At 48.9% G+C, this 23,874-nt stretch overlaps 1 protein-coding gene across 4 annotated transcripts in view; it reads left to right on the top strand.

The window, feature by feature from the left end:
• LOC134968591 (uncharacterized) overlaps positions 1 to 23,874 on the top strand; it is a 78,686-nt gene that overhangs the window by 32,436 nt on the left and 22,376 nt on the right. Inside the window, exons 1-4 of one of the 4 annotated variants that reach the window (XM_063944088.1) lie at positions 5,763 to 6,015; positions 16,986 to 17,318; positions 17,679 to 18,011; positions 21,998 to 22,105. In XM_063944088.1, the coding sequence (XP_063800158.1) occupies positions 5,901 to 6,015; positions 16,986 to 17,318; positions 17,679 to 18,011; positions 21,998 to 22,105 (889 nt within the window). In that variant the 5' untranslated portion in view covers positions 5,763 to 5,900. Of the gene's footprint in view, positions 1 to 5,762; positions 6,016 to 16,985; positions 17,319 to 17,678; positions 18,012 to 21,997; positions 22,106 to 23,874 lie in introns of those variants that run through there. The other 3 variants (XM_063944086.1, XM_063944087.1, XM_063944089.1) reach the window with 3 other exon arrangements.

Below are 23,874 nucleotides of genomic sequence, written 5' to 3'. Positions count from 1 at the left end.
GACTCCCAGCGGCAACAACAGCAGCGCCAGCAGCAGTAGGCGTTACACGCAAGGATGCATCGGAGGAATCCCAGGCAGGAGAGGACTCGTCAGAATTGCCAGTGACATGGCCTGCAGGACTATTGGCATTCCTGGGGAAGGAGGAAATTGACACTGAGGGAGTTGGTGGGGTGGTTTGCGTGAGCTTGGTTACAAGAGGAAGGGATTTACTGGTCAGTGGACTGCTTCCGCTGTCACCCAAAGTTTTTGAACTTGTCACTGACTTATTATGAATGCGCTGCAGGTGACGTATAAGGGAGGATGTTCCGAGGTGGTTAACGTCCTTACCCCTACTTATTACAGCTTGACAAAGGGAACACACGGCTTGACACCTGTTGTCCGCATTTCTGGTGAAATACCTCCACACCGAAGAGCTGATTTTTTTGGTATTTTCACCTGGCATGTCAACGGCCATATTCCTCCCACGGACAACAGGTGTCTCCCCGGGTGCCTGACTTAAACAAACCACCTCACCATCAGAATCCTCCTGGTCAATTTCCTCCCCAGCGCTAGCAACACCCATATCCTCCTCATCCTGGTGTACTTCAACACTGACATCTTCAATCTGACTATCAGGAACTGGACTGCGGGTGCTCCTTCCAGCACTTGCAGGGGGCGTACAAATGGTGGAAGGCGCATGCTCTTCACGTCCAGTGTTGGGAAGGTCAGGCATCGCAACCGACACAATTGGACTCTCCTTGTGGATTTGGGATTTCGAAGAATGCACAGTTCTTTGCTGTGCTGCTTTTGCCAGCTTGAGTCTTTTCATTTTTCTAGCGAGAGGCTGAGTGCTTCCATCCTCATGTGAAGCTGAACCACTAGCCATGAACATAGGCCAGGGCCTCAGCCGTTCCTTGCCACTCCGTGTGGTAAATGGCATATTGGCAAGTTTACGCTTCTCCTCCGACAATTTTATTTTAGGTTTTGGAGTCCTTTTTTTTCTGATATTTGGTGTTTTGGATTTGACATGCTCTGTACTATGACATTGGGCATCGGCCTTGGCAGACGACGTTGCTGGCATTTCATCGTCTCGGCCATGACTAGTGGCAGCAGCTTCAGCACGAGGTGGAAGTGGATCTTGATCTTTCCCTAATTTTGGAACCTCAACATTTTTGTTCTCCATATTTTAATAGGCACAACTAAAAGGCACCTCAGGTAAACAATGGAGATGGATACTAGTATACAATTATGGACTGCCTGCCGACTGCAGACACAGAGGTAGCCACAGCCGTGAACTACCGTACTGTACTGTGTCTGCAGCTAATATAGACTGGTTGATAAAGAGAAGATGTCTATGTAACTATGTATGTATAAAGATGACTGAAAAAAATCCACGGTTAGGTGGTATACAATTATGGACGGACTGCCTGCCGAGTGCAGACACAGAGGTAGCCACAGCCGTGAACTACCGTACTGTACTGTGTCTGCAGCTAATATAGACTGGTTGATAAAGAGAAGATGTCTATGTAACTATGTATGTATAAAGAAGAATGAAAAAAAACCACGGTTAGGTGGTATACAATTATGGACGGACTGCCTGCCGAGTGCAGACACAGAGGTAGCCACAGCCGTGAACTACCGTACTGTACTGTGTCTGCAGCTAATATAGACTGGTTGATAAAGAGAAGATGTCTATGTAACTATGTATGTATAAAGAAGAATGAAAAAAATCCACGGTTAGGTGGTATTACAATTATGGACGGACTGCCTGCCGAGTGCAGAGACACAGAGGTAGCCACAGCCGTGAACTACCGTACTGTGTCTGCTGCGACTGGATGATAAATGATATAAAAAATATATATATATCACTACTGCAGCCGGACAGGTATATATTATATATTATATAATGACGGACCTGCTGGACACTGTCTGTCAGCAGAATGAGTTTTATTTTTATAGAATAAAAAAAAAAAACCACACAAGTGAAGTCACACGACGAGTGTTTAACTTTTTCAGGCAATCACAATATAAGTATACTACTAACTATACTGGTGGTCAGTGTGGTCAGGTCACTGGTCAGTCACACTGGCAGTGGCACTCCTGCAGCAAAAGTGTGCACTGTTTAATTTTAATATAATATGTACTCCTGGCTCCTGCTATAACCTATAACTGGCACTGCAGTAGTGCTCCCCAGTCTCCCCCACAATTATAAGCTGTGTGAGCTGAGCAGTCAGACAGATATATAATATATATAGATGATGCAGCACACTGGCCTGAGCCTGAGCAGTGCACACAGATATGGTATGTGACTGACTGAGTCACTGTGTGTATCGCTTTTTTCAGGCAGAGAACGGATATATTAAATAAACTGCACTGTGTGTCTGGTGGTCACTCACTATATAATATATTATGTACTCCTGGCTCCTGCTATAACCTATAACTGGCACTGCAGTAGTGCTCCCCAGTCTCCCCCACAATTATAAGCTGTGTGAGCTGAGCAGTCAGACAGATATATATAATATTATATATAGATAATAGATGATGCAGCACACTGGCCTGAGCCTGAGCAGTGCACACAGATATGGTATGTGACTGACTGAGTCACTGTGTGTATCGCTTTTTTCAGGCAGAGAACGGATATATTAAATAAACTGCACTGTGTGTCTGGTGGTCACTCACTATATAATATATTATGTACTCCTGGCTCCTGCTATAACCTATAACTGGCACTGCAGTAGTGCTCCCCAGTCTCCCCCACAATTATAAGCTGTGTGAGCTGAGCAGTCAGACAGATATATATAATATTATATATAGATAATAGATGATGCAGCACACTGGCCTGAGCCTGAGCAGTGCACACAGATATGGTATGTGACTGACTGAGTCACTGTGTGTATCGCTTTTTTCAGGCAGAGAACGGATATATTAAATAAACTGCACTGTGTGTCTGGTGGTCACTCACTATATAATATATTATGTACTCCTGGCTCCTGCTATAACCTATAACTGGCACTGCAGTAGTGCTCCCCAGTCTCCCCCACAATTATAAGCTGTGTGAGCTGAGCTGTCAGACAGATATATATAATATTATATATAGATAATAGATGATGCAGCACACTGGCCTGAGCCTGAGCAGTGCACACAGATATGGTATGTGACTGAGTCACTGTGTGCTGTGTATCGCTTTTTTCAGGCAGAGAACGGATTATAAAGTAAACTGCACTGTCCTCACTAGTAAACTCTCTCCACTCAGTCTCTACACTTCTACAGTAACAGTACTCCTCCTAGTCAGCTCCAGTAAATCTCTCTCAGTCTCTTATAATCTAAATGGAGAGGACGCCAGCCACGTCCTCTCCCTATCAATCTCAATGCACGTGTGAAAATGGCGGCGACGCGCGGCTCCTTATATAGAATCCGAGTCTCGCGATAGAATCCGAGCCTCGCGAGAATCCGACAGCGTCATGATGACGTTCGGGCGCGCTCGGGTTAACCGAGCAAGGCGGGAAGATCCGAGTCGCTCGGACCCGTGAAAAAAAACATGAAGTTCTGGCGGGTTCGGATTCAGAGAAACCGAACCCGCTCATCTCTAATTTCAATATAATAAAATATAATCCATCATAAGAGGTTGTTAGTTATTATGACACATCCATAATTCTAAGAAAGTCCTATTTATTTGTATATAGCGTCAGAAATTTTGGGGTTAGCATTTGGACGTGGGGCCCCCGGGCTGTTCTGGCTGGGCTGTCTCAGGGCATCACCATTTAAATACACAGTCACTTTCATATCATGTTTGTCTATTATTCATGTACTGTATGCACATTTTTTTTCACATACTCACCTTTGAACACTTAGTAGCGACCTTCACACACCTATACCTTATACTACATCACTATCACTATCCTTTAGTGTGATGCCCTGGGGGGTCCTTTGCTGGATCATGTTTTGGGGTTCCCTGCGTCCCGGATGTTGGCTCCATAGTGTTAGGGACCTGCTCGACGAGAGGTGACCTGGACGATTGGTGGGCAGGCCGATATCATTGGCCAACGATATACTAACAACCTCTTATGATGGATTATATTTTATTATATTGAAATGTAATGATCACATAGTGCATCTGCACCCCCTTTATCTAGGTACAGATTCTCTGTCTGAATATGGCCTCCTATGTGATCGATTCTGCATCTCTGTACACAACCACTATCAGCGACACGCCCACAACATTCCCATAATATCCTCATAAGACTACCTACGTGCATCTGCTTAGCCACCTCCCTGTTTGGAATTCCCAATACATATTTACCAAACATTTCTGAGTCTGTGCGTCTACTGTGCGAATCAATCACAACTGCGACTCTGTGTGTACGGAATCTGGATGCCTGCACAATGCCACTTAGATGAAGAAAAACCATACCTCCCAACTTTTCATTCTTGTAAGGAGGGACACACGTGCGGGAAGCCACGGGCTCTCCCGTAAAAGGGGCGTGACCTAATGAAAAGGGGCATGGCTTCACGGAGGACCCCGCGCTTGCGAGCCACGCCCCATTTTCATCACTGAGGGGGCATGCCCAGCGCTCTGTGAGCCGCTGGCATGTCCCCTCTCCCTCTGACTCTAGTTAATAGCAGAGCAGCGGGTACAGGAGCCTCCCAACTGCCCCCCACCCCCCACAGCGGGACACTGCGGCCCGCGGGTGGGGCAGCGGGACAGTCCCCAATAAACGGGACTGTCCCGGGAAAATCGGGACAGTTGGGAGGTATGGAAAAACGCTCTACTGTGTCCGAAATTACCACTGCGTCACACCCACAATCAGGCCCCTAGTGTTTGGTTCAGACCCCTTAGAATCAGGCCCGTATTGTTTGGTTCAGACCCCTTGCGCTTGGTTGGACAGACTAGAGAGGAACATGGGTCTGACAAGCTATTGGAAATGTATGCCTTCACCACATTAATAGAGCTGTAGAAAGTGCAACACTTTCTCTACATTCTACATTCTGCTTTCTCCTTGATGCGTTACATTTTTGTGTCCACCCGGCCCTCCTGATCCTTATGCTCTGTGCAACCAAGAGATAATGTATTGTATGGCATATTCCTATTGTCGGTGAAGAAAGCCTGATATATATTTTTGTATTGTTAATAAAGATACGCTAAAACCGGAAATCACATGTATCGGTGATCGGTCTGTGCTTAGCTGGGGGGAAGGCATCACCTTGACAACTGCATTCATTTACTCAGCAAACGAATAACTGTGTGTGTGTGTGTGTGTGTGTGTGTGTGTGTGTGTGTGTGTGTGTGTGTGTGTGTGTGTGTGTGTGTGTGTGTGTGTGTGTGTGTGTGTGTGTGTGTGTGTGTGAGATAACAAGAAAACTGTCCCGATGATGTAGCATGCAATTATTTGTGAAATCTCAGATTGCTGAGATTGGTTGGATACCCAGTTTCCAAGATTGCCCCCCCCCCCCCACCTTGCTGAAACCAAGCATGGCCTTTGATGGTTAACAACCATCAATGGTTTTGCCATCAATGGCAGGGATCCTATGGTTCTTTTGCCTCAATGTTTCTTCTCCCATTCCAGTGCAGGGAACATAGAGCTTAGCCACACCACCCGGACCACTAAGCCTCACCCTCTTGCCTTAGTAGCCTGCCCTTCAATTAGGGAGGCCAATAACGGGCCTTTTTTTCAATCCCGGGTATTGGGATTGAAAAAATGTCAATACCGGGATTCCTGGGTAACCCGGGATTGGGTTGAAGACCCGCCCACCCCAGCCCACACAAATATTCACCATCGTGGGTGGGAACTGGGCTTGTGGGCGACTGGCCTCAGATTCACCATTGTGGGCGGGAGGGCTCAGCGGGTGGTGAGGTGCGGGCGGTGAGGTACGGTCCGGGCGGCTGGCTTCACACTGCGCAGCGTGACCTCTGACATCATGTCATGCTGCGCAGTATGCACTACGGGGGAAAAGGGAGCCGAGAGGATGGAGCCTGGCAACACTTGAGCCTCCGGAGGACACTCAACGCTGCCCGACATTATAAAAACCAATGGCCAGGTAAATCCCGCAATCTCCGAATTGAATCCCGCCCATTTTTTGGCCTAAATCTCGGGATCCCCCTGATCCCGGGATTGGCCTCCCTACCTTCAGTGCTTTCTTGTCATGGATGTTAACCACCAATGTCTACCAGCGATGGTGACCATCCATGGTTAACCCGTTGGTGGCCATCCCTAGCTGAAACACACACAAGGATTGCTGCAGTATTTTAAGTGCTTATTTGAATTTATGACACACGTTGCCGTATCCTGTGTGTACTATCTTGTGCTCTTCCATATAGTGATGGGTAATGATCATTATAAGGACTGCTACTCCTATTACAAGATCCTGCACAAAGCCTACTATCAGCTGTGATCCTGTTATTTATACAGAGGTGCTAATACTCGCTAGTCCCTTACACAAGCATTCTTATTTTGGCAATGGAAACGCAGATTCCGTAAGGTACTAAATTAATGTTTCTGCGGCATCATGCCAACACAGTTACTTTTTGTACAACTCAAAATCCCCAAAGTGCTCCACAGATATTTGCTTTTTAAACATTAATTAGTCTTTTTTTTGCTAGTTCTTTCCATATGACTCACACAATAGTATTGTTGGTTTCAAATATTTTTGCCATTTATTAGCTGATTCCTTTGTCAAAAGTCCTGTGTGGAATCACAGTCCTTCTTCTTATACTCTCTAATCCATACCCAGCTATCCTGTGTTGACCACAGCACAACACTCTGCCCGCCACATTGTAGTCCAGACTCCAGGGTCAACATAAGCGGTCAGTAGGAACCAGCCAAGAGTCAGAAGTAAGCAGTTCAAGGTGTCGGTGAAAGAGCCCGGTGATGGCAGTGACTACACTCCTACGACTGGAGTGCAGATGGCAGTAGCAGTTGGTGAGTGTCTGGTGGGAGAATAACCCCAATAGGTGCGGTCGCAGTGGTCTGCCATCTGGGTCCTACACCTTGGGGCTTATGGGGTTACTTCTACCCATCAGCAACCACCTGTTACTGACTGCTCCTCCTGCATTGTAAGAGATTTAGAGGGGAGATTTATCAAAGCAGGGAGAGAGATAAAAGTGGAGAGAGACAGAGTACCAACCAATTTGCTTCTGTCAATTTACAGGGTGTGTTTGAAAATGACAGAAGCTGATTGGTTGGTACGTTATCTCTCTCTCCAAGCTTTGCTGCATCTTCCACCTTAGACATTGTCACAATCAGATTCCTACACTGACACCTGGAACCCCTTACTACTTAGTGTGTGTGGTAATGATTTAGTGGCAGGTAGTGGCTTTTTCCTTTTATGTAATACCCCTTTTACACTGGCATAAAAATCCCAGGATTTTGCACGTGAACGCGCATCATCCCGGGATTTTTCTAAGTGTGAAAGGGTAGAGGGTCAATTTCCCGGGACGAGCATCCCGGGATTTCAACCCAGGTCTCGTCCAGGGTTGGTCCCGGGACCGTCCCGGGAAGCTGTGTAGTGTGAAAGGGCCCGTCCCGGGATTCACTATCCCGGGACTGTTAAAAGCCCTCGGATTGGAGCTTTCTTGGGCTCTGAAAAGATGATGTCACCTTTCAGAGCCCTGGGGAGCGTCCAGGAAGCGTAAGAGAAAGCCGCTGCGGCCGCTATACTACGTACTTTGTACACCGTTTGCGTACAGAGTCCCGTACCGTGTACGGACTTTGTGCACAAAAGCTGCGCTGGGGGTACAAAGTACACACAGCGCAAAACACCCAGAGATACACCGCAAACCCTATAAAAAAATAATAATAATAATTCGCCAAACATGTTGTGTTGATTCTTCTTCACCCCTCCCTTTTGTTGACTAATGTGACCTAATCTATGTGAGCCAGAAAAGGCCATTTCTAATGACATACATATGCATTTGCAGGGATATCCTGGGATCAGTGTGAATGGGGCTGTCCCGGGTCGATCCCAGGTCTTAGTGCAGTGTGAAAGGGGTCAGTCCTGGGAATGCATCCCGGGACGCATCCCGGGAAGCATCCCGGGAGTGACCCGGGAGTGCGAGTGTAAAAGGGGTGTAAGTGGCACAGTCCTAAGAGGTGGCGTATAAAGCGAGTAAAGAGTTGCCGTTAGCCAGAAGGCAGCAGGGGTTCTTGGATTTGTGGAGACTAGGGATGTGGCCAGAGAGCGGATAAGAAGTAAGATACTGCAGGATGAATGTAGTGGATTTAGGGGGTCATTCCGAGTTGTTAGCTCGTTGCCGATTTTCGCTATGCTGCGATTTGTTGCAAAATGTGCATGCGCATGGTACGCAGGGCGCATGCGCTTAGTTATTTAACACAAAACTTAGCAGTTTTGCTGTGGCTTCTGCGGCGCTTTTCAGTCGCACTGGTGTTCGGTAAATGATTGACAGGAAAGGGGCGTTTCTGGGCGGCAACTCAGCGTTTTCCCAGCGTTTGCTAAAAAACGCAGGCGTGTCAGGGAAAAACATGGGAGTGTCTGGAGAAACGGGGGAGTGGCTGGCCGAACGCAGGGCGTGTTTGTGACGTCAAACCAGGAACTAAACGGACTGAGCTGATCGCAATCTGTGAGTAAGTCTGGAGCTACTCAGAAACTGCAAAGAATTATTTAGTAGCAGTTCTGCTAATCTTTCGTTCGCTATTCTGCTAAGCTAAGATACACTCCCAGAGGGCGGCGGCCTAGCGTGTGCAATGCTGCTAAAAGCAGCTAGCGAGCGAACAACTCGGAATGAGGGCCATTGTCAGCGTTAGATATGGAATGGTAATTCCTCCAGTAGCGATCAGCAAAGCAGAAGCATTTTTGAAAGCAGCAAGTCTGAGAGAAGTGTTGGGGTCTTGAACTCCAGGGGGGAATGAAAGTGGCAGGGCTTGCTTCATCAAGGGCTTTGGAGAGTGTAAAGTTGCACAGAGAGGCTCAAAAGAGGTAGAGAAGAGGTTTGAGGTGAGATTACATTCTGTGGCACAACAGAGGAGAATGTGTCAGTTAATGGGAAGGCAGAATGGGAAAAACTTTTTAAATGTTGTAAAGGTCGAAGAATGACCATAATGTAAGGTCATAGGGAGAGGTCTACTTTCTATTGAAGATGGAAACATCCCTTTGATAAGCTATTTGCTCAGAGCAGCCGACCCAGATGTACTCCGAGACTTACACATGCTACAAGAATGAATGAATTCCCAGAAAACTCACCTACTCCAAATGGTATTTCGACCGCTGCGATATTAATTACATCCCATGTGTAGCCACTATAACATTAATGTGGTGGTTCAGATGTTTCCTACAACAAGCATCTGCCCCTGGTTAGCTGGGTCCTTCCTCTCTTTCTCTCGGTCACACTTTGTGGGGTGTAAGCGTGGAAGGGCCTACACATGTGTAATAGGGTTTTTAATTATGTCGCTCTATACATCAAATAGTTAACTCCAGCGAGAACACTAGTTTGGGGGATGAGAATGAGTGTCAGCTTTGGTGTATACCTGTAAACCACTGTTGCGATGAAGTACAGTGTTGTAGTACTACATAAAGCAGTATTATGTATTTGTGAGATAGTGTGGTGCCCTTTCTCCTAACATCTATATATTGTATTGCGTTGCCAAACATGTGTCATCTCAAGTACTAAACTATATAACGGTCAAAAGGACCAATCTTTCTCACTAATCATTTCACTAATTGATAAATTGGTACCTAAGTCTTTGGCTCATTGTATTATTCTTTCTGAAGTACAGTGGCACATGTCTATATACTGTCAGTGTAATGCTCATTACTACACACAGAACATTAAATACGTCCTGTGTTCTGCTGCTAAGTTATAGGCCCTACACACTTGGCGATATTCTGAAAGATATGAACGATCTCGTTCATAAATGAACGAGAACTCGTTCATATCTTTCAGTGTGGAGACTTAAGCGATGAACGATGCGCGTCCCCGCGCTCGTTCATCGCTGGTCTCCCGTCGGCTGTGCATGCAGGCCAATATGGACGATCTCGTCCATATTTGCCTGCACTTCAATGCAGCCGGGTGACGGGGGGAGTGAAGAAACTTCACTCCCCCCGTCACTGCCCCCCCGCCGCCGGGTTGCTCGTCGGCCGTATCGGCCGTCGGGCACCTCGGCGGCACATCGCCGAGTGAGTAGGGCCCTTTACACCTAACCTGCAAGGAACACTGGGGGTAATTCTGAGTTGATCACAGCAAGAATTTTGGGGGTAATTCCAAGTTGATCGCAGCAGGAAATTTTTTAGCAGTTGGGCAAAACCATGTGCACTGCAGGGGAGGCAGATATAACATGTGTAGAGAGAGTAAGATTTGGGTGGGTTATATTGTTTCTGTGCAGGCTAAATACTGGCTGCTTTATTTTTACACTGCAATTTAGATTGCAGATTGAACACACCCCACCCAAATCTAACTCTCTCTGCACATGTTATATCTGCCTCCCCTGCAGTGCACATGGTTTTGCCCAACTGCTAACAAAAATCCTGCTGCGATCAACTCAGAATTACCCCCACTGTGCGAAATACAATCTTAGGGGGATATTCAATTACCTGCACTCACTGCTTGGGTGTAAAAGTATCACCAGGGGGCTACTAAATTAGCCCCAATTAGACAGCGCGTGCCGCGGCTTTTCATGGATTTTTTTCTCACCTGCCGAAGCAAAATCCCCAAATATAGCTTTGTTTCCACCCAAAAACGGGGCTGTTTCTACCAAAAACACACAGGTTTCACTGAACCTGTGTGTTTTCGGGTGAAAAGGATGTTTTATCCGGGTGAAAAAAAAATCAATGAACCATCGGGAAATATGACCCGCAGCTTCATCAACGGTAATTGATTATCCCCCTTAGTATCCAGGTCTGTAACTCAAACTATTGCCGACACACAAGAAACGATCATTTATATTGTTCTAGAATTATCTGTACTCTCAATGCCCAATTCATGTTTGTAAGCAATGGTAGCGATTATCGGGAGACTGCACATGTGCCACGATTGTAATGCTCATGCGCGAAGGTGTCGCATTTTCGCTCGCAATGTGGATGACATCGCAAAGTGATTGACAGGAAGTGACTGTTTGGACCTGTCAACTGGGAGTTTATAGGGAGTGGTTGGCAAAATGCAGGCGTCACATGGCCGTTTTTCAGGGGGTGTATCTGCCGTCAGCTGGGAGCTCATACGTGCTAAAACATGGCTCCTGTGCCACTATTGCTGTATCCAGCCTGCGTAGCCATATACCACCCCTTAGCTCCGATGTTCCTCGTTTTTGCGTATAGGTTGCAAATGTGTACTCAATTGCCAGTGAGTTCCTGGATGGCAGCGGCATTTGCTAACATTAGCAGTTCCGTAGCCAAGAGAATCGCAATTGCATTTGTGTACACATCACCTACAGAGATCTGTAATCCTGAGTCCGTAAACGCCATATTATTAGCCAGCATATAATACCCGTGTATTACACCCACACGTATGAATAGAAAACTCTTACATACAGCAAAAAGCAAAAAGTACATTTTATGCTCAGAATTGCTGTTTCCAACGGTGGTGATAAATGAAAATATTTATTAATTATTTATTTATTTATTAAGTTTCTTATATAGCGCAGCATATTCCGTTGCGCTTTACAATTAGAACAACAGTAATAGAACAAAACTGGGTAAAAACAGACGTAGAGGTAGGAAGGCCCTGCTTGCAAGCTTACAATCTCCTATATATTAGCCTTGTGATTCGGTGCCTGGCTTTCTAACGCTGGGCGGAGTCACAGGCACAGATCTGGGTGGCTGGATGCAGGGCAGGAACAGTCCCCTCCCTCTGTCCGCCCATCCCCGCCCAGTCCCCTCCCCATCTCCGTCCACTCCCCTCTCTCCCTCCTCCCCGTACACTCCCCTCTCTCCCTCCTCCAGTCCCTGCACCCTGGTGACAGTGCAGCCGGGGACTGTAAGTGGCGCTCTCACTAACCGCTGGCGCACAGTCGGGAGGAGAATTGTGGACGACCGCTGACAGCCGCACCCGCGGCACACACATCATCCAACACCTCCACCCGCCGCACACACATCATCCAACACCTCCACCCGCCGCAAACGGGCCACGCCACCCACAGAATCCCCCCCCTACCCACGGCACATGGCCCGCGGCAACCCGCATCCTCCCACCCGCGGCATCCACCACATCCACCCCACCCGCGGCACTCCCGCCCCCTCCCCCACCCGCGGCACTCCCGCCCCCTCCCCCACCCGCGGCACACACCCCTCCCCACCCGCGGCACTCCCGCCCCCTCCCCCACCCGTAACACCAACAACCCGCAAAACCCCATGCCCCTCCCCCACCCGCACCACCCCCGTACCTCCCCCACCCCTATACCAACCTCTCCCCCCCGCTACACCCACCCACCCCTCCCCCACCCGCGGCACCCCCGCACCTCCCCCACACCTACCTCTACCTACCCCCCCTGCACCCTCCGCCCCACCCACAGCATCCACCACATCCGCACCCCCCCCCGCCCCTCCCCTACCCGCGGCTCCCACAGCACCCACCACATTCGTCCTTCACCCGCGGCACACACCCCTCCCCCACCCACGGCACTCCCGCCCCCACCCGTAACACCCACAACCCGAATCGCGGTGATCAGTGGCACCTCCACCTCACTGCACCCACACCCTTTCCAAACCCCCCACACACACTGAACTTCTGTGAGTATAGTTGCTACCAATGGACATTGGATTAATAAGAAACACTAATGCTGTGGCCATTATGTGTCTAAGCGACACTGCTACCTGTGGCCATTGTGTATAAGTTTGCGCTGCTACCTGTGGCCACTGTGTGTATAAACGCCACTGCTACCTGTGGCCATTGTGTGTATAAGTGACACTGCTACCAGTGGCCATTGTGTGTATAAGCGTCTCTGTTACCTATGGGAATTGTGTGTAGAAGTGACGCTGCTACCGGGGGTCATTGTGTGTATAAGCACCACTGCTACCTGTGGGCACTGTGTGTATAAGCGGCTCTGCTACCTGTGGGCACTGTGTGTATAAGCGGCTCTGCTACCTGTGGGCACTGTGTGTATAAGCGGCTCTGTTACCTATGGGAATTGTGTGTAGAAGTTACGCTGCTACCGGGGGCCATTGTGTGTATAAGCACCACTGCTACCTATGGGCACTGTGTGTATAAGCAGCTCTGCTACCTGTGGGCACTGTGTGTGTATAAGCGGCTCTGCTACCTGTGGGCACTGTGTGTATAAGCGGCTCTGTTACCTATGGGAATTGTGTGTAGAAGTGACGCTGCTACCGGGGGTCATTGTGTGTATAAGCACCACTGCTACCTGTGGGCACTGTGTGTATAAGCACCACTGCTACCTGTGGGCACTGTGTGTATAAGCGGCTCTGTTACCTATGGGAATTGTGTGTAGAAGTTATGCTGCTACCGGGGGCCATTGTGTGTATAAGCACCACTGCTACCTGTGGGCACTGTGTGTATAAGCGGCTCTGCTACCTGTGGCCACTGTGTGTGTATAAGCGGCTCTGCTACCTGTGGGCACTGTGTGTATAAGCGGCTCTGCTACCTGTGGCCACTGTGTGTGTATAAGCGGCTCTGCTACCTGTGGACACTGTGTGTGTATAAGCGGCTCTGCTACCTGTGGTCACTGTGTGTATAAGCGGCTCTGCTACCTGTGGGCACTGTGTGTGTATAAGCGGCTCTGCTACCTGTGGTCACTGTGTGCATAAGCGCCTCTGCTACCTGTGGTCACTGTGTGTGTATAAGCGCCTCTGCTACCTGTGGTCACTGTGTGCGTATAAGCACCTCTGCTACCTGTGGTCACTGTGTGTAGAAGTGCCTCTGCTACCTGTGGGCACTGTGTGTATAAGCGCCTCTGCTACCTGTGGTCACTGTGTGTAGAAGTGCCTCTGCTACCTGTGGTCACTGTGTGCGTATAAGCGCCTCTGCTTCCTGTGGTCACTGTGTGTATAAGCGGCTCTGCTACCTGTGGGCACTGTGTGTATAAGCGGCTCTGCTACCTGTGGTCACTGTGTGTATAAGCGGCTCTGCTACCTGTGGTCACTGTGTGCATAAGCGCCTCTGCTACCTGTGGGCACTGTGTGCATAAGCGACTCTGCTACCTGTGGCCACTGTGTGTGTATAAGCGCCTCTGCTACCTGTGGTCACTGTGTGTGTATAAGCGCCTCTGCTATCTGTGGTCACTGTGTGTATAAGCGGCTCTGCTACCTGTGGGCACTGTGTGTAGAAGTGCCTCTGCTACCTGTGGGCACTGTGTGTATAAGCGGCTCTGCTACCTGTGGCCACTGTGTGTATAAGCGCCTCTGCTACCTGTGGGCACTGTGTGTGTATAAGCGCCTCTGCTACCTGTGGGCACTGTGTGTGTATAAGCGGCTCTGCTACATGTGGGCACTGTGTGTATAAGCGACTCTGCTACCTGTGGGTATTGTGTGTATAAGCAACACTGCTACCTGTGGGTATTGTGTGTATAAGCGCCTCTGCTACCTGTGGGTATTGTGTGTATAAGCTGGGCTGCTACATCTGTCCACTGTGTGGGCACTGTGTGGATACGTGGCTCCATTACCTGTGGCCACTGTGTGTATAAGCGGCTCTGCTACCTGTGGGTATTGTGTGTATTAGCTGCGCTGCTACCTCTGCCCACTGTGTGGATACGTGGATCCATTACCTGTGGCCACTGTGTGTATAAGCTGCGCTGCTACCTGTGTCCATTGTGTGTATACGCGGCTCCATTACCTGTGGCCACTGTATGTATAAGCTGCGCTGCATACACTAGCAGTATATACTGCACTATGTTATTCATTGTGCCCTGCGGCCACTCTTCACGCCCTCACAAAGGCCTACGCCCCCTTGACAATCGCACGCCCTTCCCCCTTGCAATATTTACCCACTAGCTGAAGCCCGTGCAGGGGTTAACGGGTCGTAGCCTTTTGCAACGGTATTTTGTAACACCTTGCCTCTCTTTATATACTCTCCCTACCACCCTGCCTCTCCCTATCCTTTACCCATCGCACAGCGTTTCTGTACATTCCCTCCCCCCTAGCCACAAACGACGGTGTGAAGAGCGCCCGTAGGGCGCGATGAATCGCCTAGTCTATAAAATACTTCTATAAACACCTATACAGAATATTTCCATGTATGGAAAGAATGAATCCAGGGCCTAATTCAGACCTGATTGCACCTCTGCGAATTTGCAGAGGTTTGCTATTGGATAGTCGCCGCCCAGCCAGAGTGAAAACCCGCCCTGTGCAAGTCTGCGTACACCGTGTGAAAAGCTTTGGAAACATCGGTCAGCTGAAAATCTGTTCGCAACTTACTCGCCATCAAATGATTTTTCCATACTATGCAGTATGTGTGTGTAGCCCAGGACGTGCGTGTGGCCGGAGAGAGCTCTCAGCCACGTGGTTAATGGCGGCCGTGGCACTGAAGGGGTTAATCCTCAGCTGCCAGGCACCATTTTGACAATAGGCGTTTGGCGTCACTGTTAAACGTACTTACGGCGCTGGGCGCGGACTGTTTAAAAATATGTTTAACAATGTATTTTAACATGTCATATGTAGTGCTCTGTGCACAATTGTAGGATTGTATGTTTAAATGTCTTTATATTTAAGATGTGGTCACTTGTATTTTAAAGGGAAAAATGCACTTACTATATCTGTCTGAATAAGCATCTCCTATCTTCTGCAAATAGGAAGTGGCATGCTAATTGCCTCTGCTAGCAGAGGGGTGTGAATGACAAAACCCTTTTGATGTTGGACAGTGCACGGCAGGTAACGGCTGTGAGTGTCAGATTGGGTTGGGAACCTGTATTTATTTATGTAGCTGGTTTCATTGATATACGAATCCTGAATGGTAGATGCAAGAAGGAATAACATTTGTTTGGGAAATAAAATACAAACCGTATTTGAAGCTATGTGATAAATTTACCAATAGTGAATGTTAAACTGATACCAAACGTTGTCTGTGTGACAGGAAGGAGGATAGTGCTTCATGCACTTATCTCCTTTTGAAATGTAATTTATTTATTTGTATTTTGTAAGATATCCTGGTTGGATGAAAAGGACTCAGGGGGTACATGACCCCCTGTTGTACTGTGTGGAAAATTGACATAAAAAGGAGGCCTGCGAGCATCCAGAGTGTATTATACCAACTACTTTCTGCTGTAAACATCTCGCTGTATGCCGTTTCCCCTAGCAATAGGGAAGAGTTCTCTTTAGAACTATTGCAAATAAATAGCATTTGCCTCAAGAAGACCACTTCATCTAGTGACCTGAAGGGCTATGTCAACCATAGCCCCGTTCTCTGGCTGTCCAGGGAGCACCTAGCGTCTCCAAGCTCCGCCTTCCGCCAGCTACCGGTAGAGGCCTAGTCAAGCGACTAGTGGGGATTCGTCAACACCACACAGGTGTGGTAAGGCAGCGTGTCGGTACATACAGAGCAGAACCGTGGTTCCAAACGCCACGGCAGGTTAGGAGTTTGGTGGTGGCAGCATAAACCTGCCCACGGCGCAGTGGGTGGAGTCAGTAACAGGCGGTTACTGACGGTAAGTGGGAATCCCCTATGAGGCCAGGTCCCGTGTGACCTAAACATCCATTCTGTGTACTGGGGACGGGACGCGAAAGCGGTGAGGGCTTTTCGTACGGGACCGTCCGGTCACAGTACGCCTACAGGTGCAATACAAACAGGCTGATCGGGCCGGAGCTGATGTCACACAGCCTCCCTGAAAACGCTTGGGAACACCTGTTTTTCCAGACACTCCCAGAAAACGGACAGTTACCACACCCATACGTCCACTTCCTGTCAATCAATCTGCGTTCGCCTAGAGATCAATAAAGACGCAGGATTTTTTTGCAGGTTGGCCTCGCGCCTGCACATTACGATCCGTACGCATGCGCAATCGATCGATAATCGTGCACTTTGCGATTTCGCACAACAGAGATCAGGTCTGAATTAGGCCCCCAGTTTGTTCAGAATTGTACAGAATGTAAATCATTCTCTGTTCTTTGTTCTTTAGATGCTCTGAGGGTCACTATGACTAAACCACTTATCGGAGCACTGCGAGAGGACAATGTGACCATACCCTGCGATATCTCTGATGTTGGAGCAGGTAGAACTATCGCAGTGTACTGGACCAGGATATGGAATGGGAGCAGACATGAAGTATATCATTACGCACCTAAAGAAACAGTATTCAGAGCCGGATCTTACGTGGTGGAGAGTGAGATATACAGAGGAAACGCTGAGCTCCACATCCCGCGTGTCCAGTTCTCTGATGAAGGAGACTATACCTGCACTGTAATAGTCACCCCTAATTCAGTGGAAGGGAAAGCTACTCTGCAGGTGTCAGGTGAGTGGTAATAGAATTATATACACAGGTGTGTTTGTACAGAAAGACAAGCTGATATCTATGCATGAAATGGGGGCACTTCCAATCATTTTGAAAAGTTGGCTCTTTTGCATGAAGATGAGACGTATTGAGACATCTTGGTGTAATGGTTAGCATTGCTACCTCATAGCATTGAGGTCATGGGTTCGCTTCCCACCATGGCCCAATCTATGTGGAGTTTGTATATTCTCCCTGTGCTTGTGTGGGTTTCTTCCCACGCAAGCATCTAGAGTTTAATAACTTACTTTGTACAGGGACATTTTGCGCATCTTTTCCTGTGCGGTCTGTAGTGAGTGATGCAGTGTATGTATTTTTTTGCAGCTCGCCCATCCGTCACCCTGACCCCGGAAGACATTATCCATGTTGAGCTGGGAACAGAGAGATCAGTGACATGCGAAACCACCAATTTTTACCCCCAGCCTGTGACCATACAGTGGGTCCGACACAATAAAGGCTCCCCTGGCTGCTTGGCCTTGGATCGAGGAACCTGCACCACTGACGCAGTTACTAATGGAGATGACACGTTCAGTGTAACCAGTCATCTGACGTTATATCCTTCATCTATGGACGATGATGGGTACAGATATTCGTGTATTGTGACCCACAGGTCTCTGGAGAATGGCGTGGTGAGGAATTTTACTCTGACAGTGACAGGTAAGTAAATATTGACCGTAATGCAATGGACACAACTGTCAGATCAGTGGAAATTGTAATAATAATAGGATATGGAGAGTACCAACCATAAATGTTCCACATTGATGATACATTCTATATGCTAAATACTTCATTAAGTCTAGCCAATCATATTAAATGTCAAAGGAGCTCCTGGGCAGCTCTTTCTACTGACATTGGCCCCACCCCCAGACATGACATCATGGGTTTGAGGGCAGGGCCAGCACAGGGCAGAGCCCTCTTCCGCGCTGCAATAATCACATGACATGTTTCACACAGAATACGTTTTCAGAGCACTTTTATTTTACCTGTAAACAAGATGGCTTCCAGCTTCCATTTTGACTGAACACTTAACCATAAGACACGACATTGTCGATAAGAAGAACAAAAACAGAGCTGATGTGATTCATAGTACCATACAGATAATATAATGTGTATAATATATAATTGAAGGTAATGTTAGGGTGTCTTTAATGCACAGCTATTACACAAAAGAATATAGCCAAAAAAAGATTTACAGCAATGTTTTGCTGTGGACATATAACACTGACTAGTAACAAACAATACATTTGTAAAAGTGAAACTAGTGATTCAGCATTCACTGCAATTTCTCACCATGGGGTCTATGTACTAAGCTTTTGAGAGAGAAAAAGTGGACGGAGATAAAGTACCAGCCAATCAGCTCCTAACTGCCATGTTACAGGCTGTGTTTGAAAAATGACAATTAGGAGCTGATTGGTTGGTTCTTTATCTCTCTTCACTTTATCTCTCTTCAAGGCTTAGTACATAGACTCAGGGGCGTATTAAGAGGAGAGGGCCCGCTACGGAGGCAGCACCCGGGTCCCCTCCTCTCCGGCAGCAGTAGATTCTGGCATAATGCCAAAGTCTACTGTGCATGCGCAGGTCTCCGGGAACATGGCGGCCGCGCCTTGTTCCCGGGGACACATTCAGTGCGCATGCCTAAATCACTCCGAAATGGCCGTGGCGGCCATTTTCTGAGTGATTTGTGCCCGTACAGCAGTGCCACCATCGCGGGACTACGGAGGGGTAAGTATAATGTTTGTGTGCAGTGTGTGCGGTGTGGGCCCCCTGGTCCCAGGGGCCCGTGTGCACCACACACACATTGCACCCATTATAGAAACGCCAATGCATAGACTCCTGTACTTGAAAATGTGTGTGTCAGCATCACTCCCTGCTGGACACCAATTCTCATGAATGCAAGCACGCACTGAGGATCTAACTCAGCATGGGCTGGAGTTGTGCGAAAAATTGCACAGCTACGACCCTTTACACTAGCATGTGGGGGGGACACTCAGCACAAGGCAAGTCCACCTGCATCTCCTATCATTCACATACAGATTAGCTAACATAACCCAAAGCAATATTCTCACATCCACATCCACTAGAGCGGTTACCATTCCCTGCTGTCTCACACCGGGTATAACCCACGGCCGCTATTAGAGATCCCCTGGATCTCAATAGGAGGTAACACAGCTTTTAGTTCGTATATCCAGCCGAAGTGAAGATTAGGAAAAAAAATCCTTATTTTTCTGCAAAATGTCAGGACGCAGTGCAGTGGGTTTGATACAATATGTTGTCATAATGTCGACATTGGCCATGTCGACATTCCTCAGGTAGAGATTTATGAAATGTCAGCATGTAAAACTGTCAGAATCTTGGTGGGCCAGCGGTGACTTGCCTTCTGCTGGCGGCTCCAGCGTGACTTCTGGCTCTAGGCAATCATGTGACCATCACTTCTGGGTCAGACCTCTGATCCTCCAGGGTTCCTGTATGTTTTATGTATCCCTAACTGTAATACTTACCCCTAGCCCTAGCCTCCCGCAGCCTAACCCTAGCCTCCCGCAGCCTAATCCTAACCACCCACAGCCTAATCCCAACCTCCCGCAGCCTAACCCTAACCTCCCGCAGCCTAACCCCAACCTCCCGCAGCTTGAACTTTAACCTTCCGCAGCCTAACCCTATCCGGCCGCCTAACCATAACCCTCCTACTGCCAAACCCTAACCTGCGCCATAACCCTAACATTCCGCCGCCTAACTCTAACCCTCCTACTGTAGCCTAACCCTCCTATTGCCTAACCCCCCGCAGCCTAACCCTAACCTCCCGCAGCCTAATTGTAACCTCCCACAGCCTACTTATAACATCCCGCAGCCTGACTCTAACCTCTCGCAGCCTAACCCTAACCTCTCGCCGCAGCCTAACCCTAACTCTCCTTCTGCCTAAACCTAACCTCCCGCAGCAGCTTAACCCTAACCTCCCGCCACAGCTTAACCCTAACCCTCCTGCTGCAGCCTAACCCTAACCTCCCGCCACAGCTTAACCCTAACCCTACTGCTGCAGCCTAACCCTAACCTCCTTCTGCCTAATCCTATCCTCCCGCAGCCTAACCCTAACCTCCTGTCGCAGCTTAACCCTAACCCTCCTGCTGCAGCCTAACCATAACCTCCCGCAGCCTAACCCTAACCTATCCTTATACAGCCTAATCCTAACTTCCTGCAGCCTAACTTTAAACTCCCAGAGCCTAACCCTAACCTCCCACCGCAGTATAACCCTAACCTCCCACCGCAGCATAACCCTAAATTCCCTCCGCAGCCTAACCCTAACAACCTGCAGCAGCCTTGCTGTAACCACCTACCGCAGCCTAACCCTAACCACCCGCAGCATAACCCTAACGGTCTGCAGCCTACACCTAATCTCCCACTGCAGCCTAATCATAACCAGCCGCAGGCTAGCCCTAACCTCCCCCCATACAGCCTAACTCTAACCTCCTGCCACAGACTAATCCTAACCTCCCGCCACAGCCTAACCCTAATATTCTGCAGCCTAACCCTAACCTCCTGCAGCCTAACCCTTACCTCCAGCGCAGCCTAACCCTAATATTCTGCAGCCTAACCCTAACCTCCTGCAGCCTAACCCTTACCTCCCACCACAGCCTAACCCTAATATTCTGCAGCCTAACCCTAACCTCCTGCAGCCTAACCCTTACCTCCCACCGCAGCCTAACCCTAATATTCTGCAGCCTAACCCTAACCTCCTGCAGCCTAACCCTTACCTCCCGCCGCAGCCTAACCCTAATATTCTGCAGCCTAACCCTAACCTCCTGCAGCCTAACCCTTACCTCCCACCGCAGCCTAACCCTAATATTCTGCAGCCTAACCCTAACCTCCTGCAGCCTAACCCTTACCTCCCGCCGCAGCCTAACCCTAATATTCTGCAGCCTAACCCTAACCTCCTGCAGCCTAACCCTTACCTCCCACCGCAGCCTAACCCTAATATTCTGCAGCCTAACCCTAACCTCCTGCAGCCTAACCCTTACCTCCCACCGCAGCCTAACCCTAATATTCTGCAGCCTAACCCTAACCTCCTGCAGCCTAACCCTTACCTCCCACCGCAGCCTAACCCTAATATTCTGCAGCCTAACCCTAACCTCCTGCAGCCTAACCCTTACCTCCCACCGCAGCCTAACCCTAATATTCTGCAGCCTAACCCTAACCTCCTGCAGCCTAACCCTTACCTCCCACCGCAGCCTAACCCTAATATTCTGCAGCCTAACCCTAACCTCCTGCAGCCTAACCCTTACCTCCCACCGCAGCCTAACCCTAATATTCTGCAGCCTAACCCTAACCTCCTGCAGCCTAACCCTTACCTCCCACCGCAGCCTAACCCTAATATTCTGCAGCCTAACCCTAACCTCCTGCAGCCTAACCCTTACCTCCCGCCGCAGCCTAACCCTAATATTCTGCAGCCTAACCCTAACCTCCTGCAGCCTAACCCTTACCTCCAGCGCAGCCTAACCCTAATATTCTGAGCCTAACCCTAACCTCCTGCAGCCTAACCCTTACCTCCCGCCGCAGCCTAACCCTAATGTCGACATTCTGACAAGTTTGCTATCACAGTGGATAACTTATTTTGCAAATACACATAATAATTTGACTTGATGTGATTACAGAGCGAGAAGATAACACTGGCGCAGTTGCTGGAGCTGTGATTGGGACACTCTTATCTACATTATTCCTAGTCTCAGTCGTTATACTTTACTGTAAAAGGTTTAAGAAAGGTGAGTACTATAAAATGCGCTCTTCCAACATCAATACTGCGACTCTCACAGGTTCTTTAGTCGAATACTGTTCTATAATCCCTCCTAGCTCCATCTGCAGAAAGGAGTACCAACGGCCCCCGACACATACTGTAATAATAAACTGTACTTACAGGCCGTCTAAGGCGTTGGCTTTTATGGCTGTGTATAGGGACAGAATGTGGGAGATAGAGCACAAATAGTGAAATATTGTCAGAACAGATGATGGGAAACACAAAATGTATTAAGATAACAGGTAAAACGAAGCAGCGCAAACAGAGCAATAAATCAAACAATACTCCACAGCGGAGTAATAAGTATATAATTGACAGTTTGGTCAGCAAATGGCCAGAAGGCCTTCGTATCAGAAAAGACAAGGGTGGGAGGTACTAAAGCAAAAATGCGGTAAAACCCCCGAAAACGGGGGTTTTACCTCATTTTCATATTTACTAACACACTACAGCCGCGTTTTCGGCGTCCAGGGTATCGCCATCTCTGGATGGCGATACCCTATAGAAGCCTAAGGGCTTCTTTTCGCCGACCGCCACAACCCGCCGACACCGCCGCAGATGCCGACCCAGACGCCAGACGCCGACCCCCCTCCCCCCTGGCTTACCTTCCTCCAGGCTGCCCTGGACCCGGAAGGTAGTCTCCTCCTCCCCCTAGCAACGCAGCCGGAGGTCCTTCCGGCTGCAGGGGGGAGGAGGAGGCGCCGGGGGCAGCCTGCTGCTGCTTCCCGGCGTCTAGCCAGTGTGGGGACCCCTGGGAGGTGATGGAGACCCCCCGCAGACCACCTAACAGGTATCGCGGGGGGCCTCCGTCACCGCATTGCGATGTTGATCGCATATGTTAGTACATATGTGATCAACATTGCTGCAGTAACCGGTGAGGGGCGGCGATGTATGTTAATACATCCCGCCCAAGGTGTCCAGCGTTGGTGTGCGCTCGGGGCAGTCTGGATAACGCCCTCAGTGTCTAACATAAACTCCTGCCCCCTGGTAGATACTGCTTCAACACTTGCTGTGGTGCCGGAACACTTTGTGAGCTGGTGGCTCTTCCTTAGAAGTCTGTGCAAGTGTGTTTACTGAAGGAGGACATTACAGCCACCAAAACTGCTCTTTAGGGATAAAAAGCCCCCCTTCAGTGAACACACTTATACAGCCTTCTGCGATGGAGAATTGTTTGTTTTAGTGCTCTGTTTGATTCGTTTTACCTGTTATCTTAATACATTTTGTGTTTTACCAGCATCTGTTTTGATAATATTACACTATTTGTGCTCTATCTTTCTCTCCCTTTGCATGAAAACCATTAATTGTGATAAAGTGCAGCAGGTGCGCAGTATACAGTTTATATTTTTTCTGTATATGGTTTAGGGCTGGATGTATTAACATACATCGCCGACCATTATAGCGATGTTGATCGCATATGTACTAACATATGCAATCAATATCGCAATGCGGTGACGGAGGCCCCCTGCGATACCTGTGAGGTGGTGTGTGTGTGTGTGGGGGGGGGGGGTCTCCATCACCTCCCTGGGCTCTTCACCTGCTCCCCTGCCGGGAAACGGGCAGCAGGCTGTCCCTGACACCTCCTCCCCCCTGCAGCTGGAAGCTATGGGGGGGGGGGGGGGGGGGGGAGATTACCTTCCGGGTCCAGGCTTCCTGGAGGAAGGTATGTCGGGGGGAGGGGGGTCGGCGTCTGTGGCGGGGGTCAGCGGAGGCGGTGGGTTGCGGCGGTTGGCGATAAGAACC

The sequence above is a fragment of the Pseudophryne corroboree genome, chromosome 11 (genome assembly GCF_028390025.1).
Source record: "Pseudophryne corroboree isolate aPseCor3 chromosome 11, aPseCor3.hap2, whole genome shotgun sequence".
Classification (NCBI taxonomy): domain Eukaryota; kingdom Metazoa; phylum Chordata; class Amphibia; order Anura; family Myobatrachidae; genus Pseudophryne; species Pseudophryne corroboree.
Note: the sequence above shows the minus strand (reverse complement) of the source record. Positions and strands in the feature narration are given on the sequence as shown.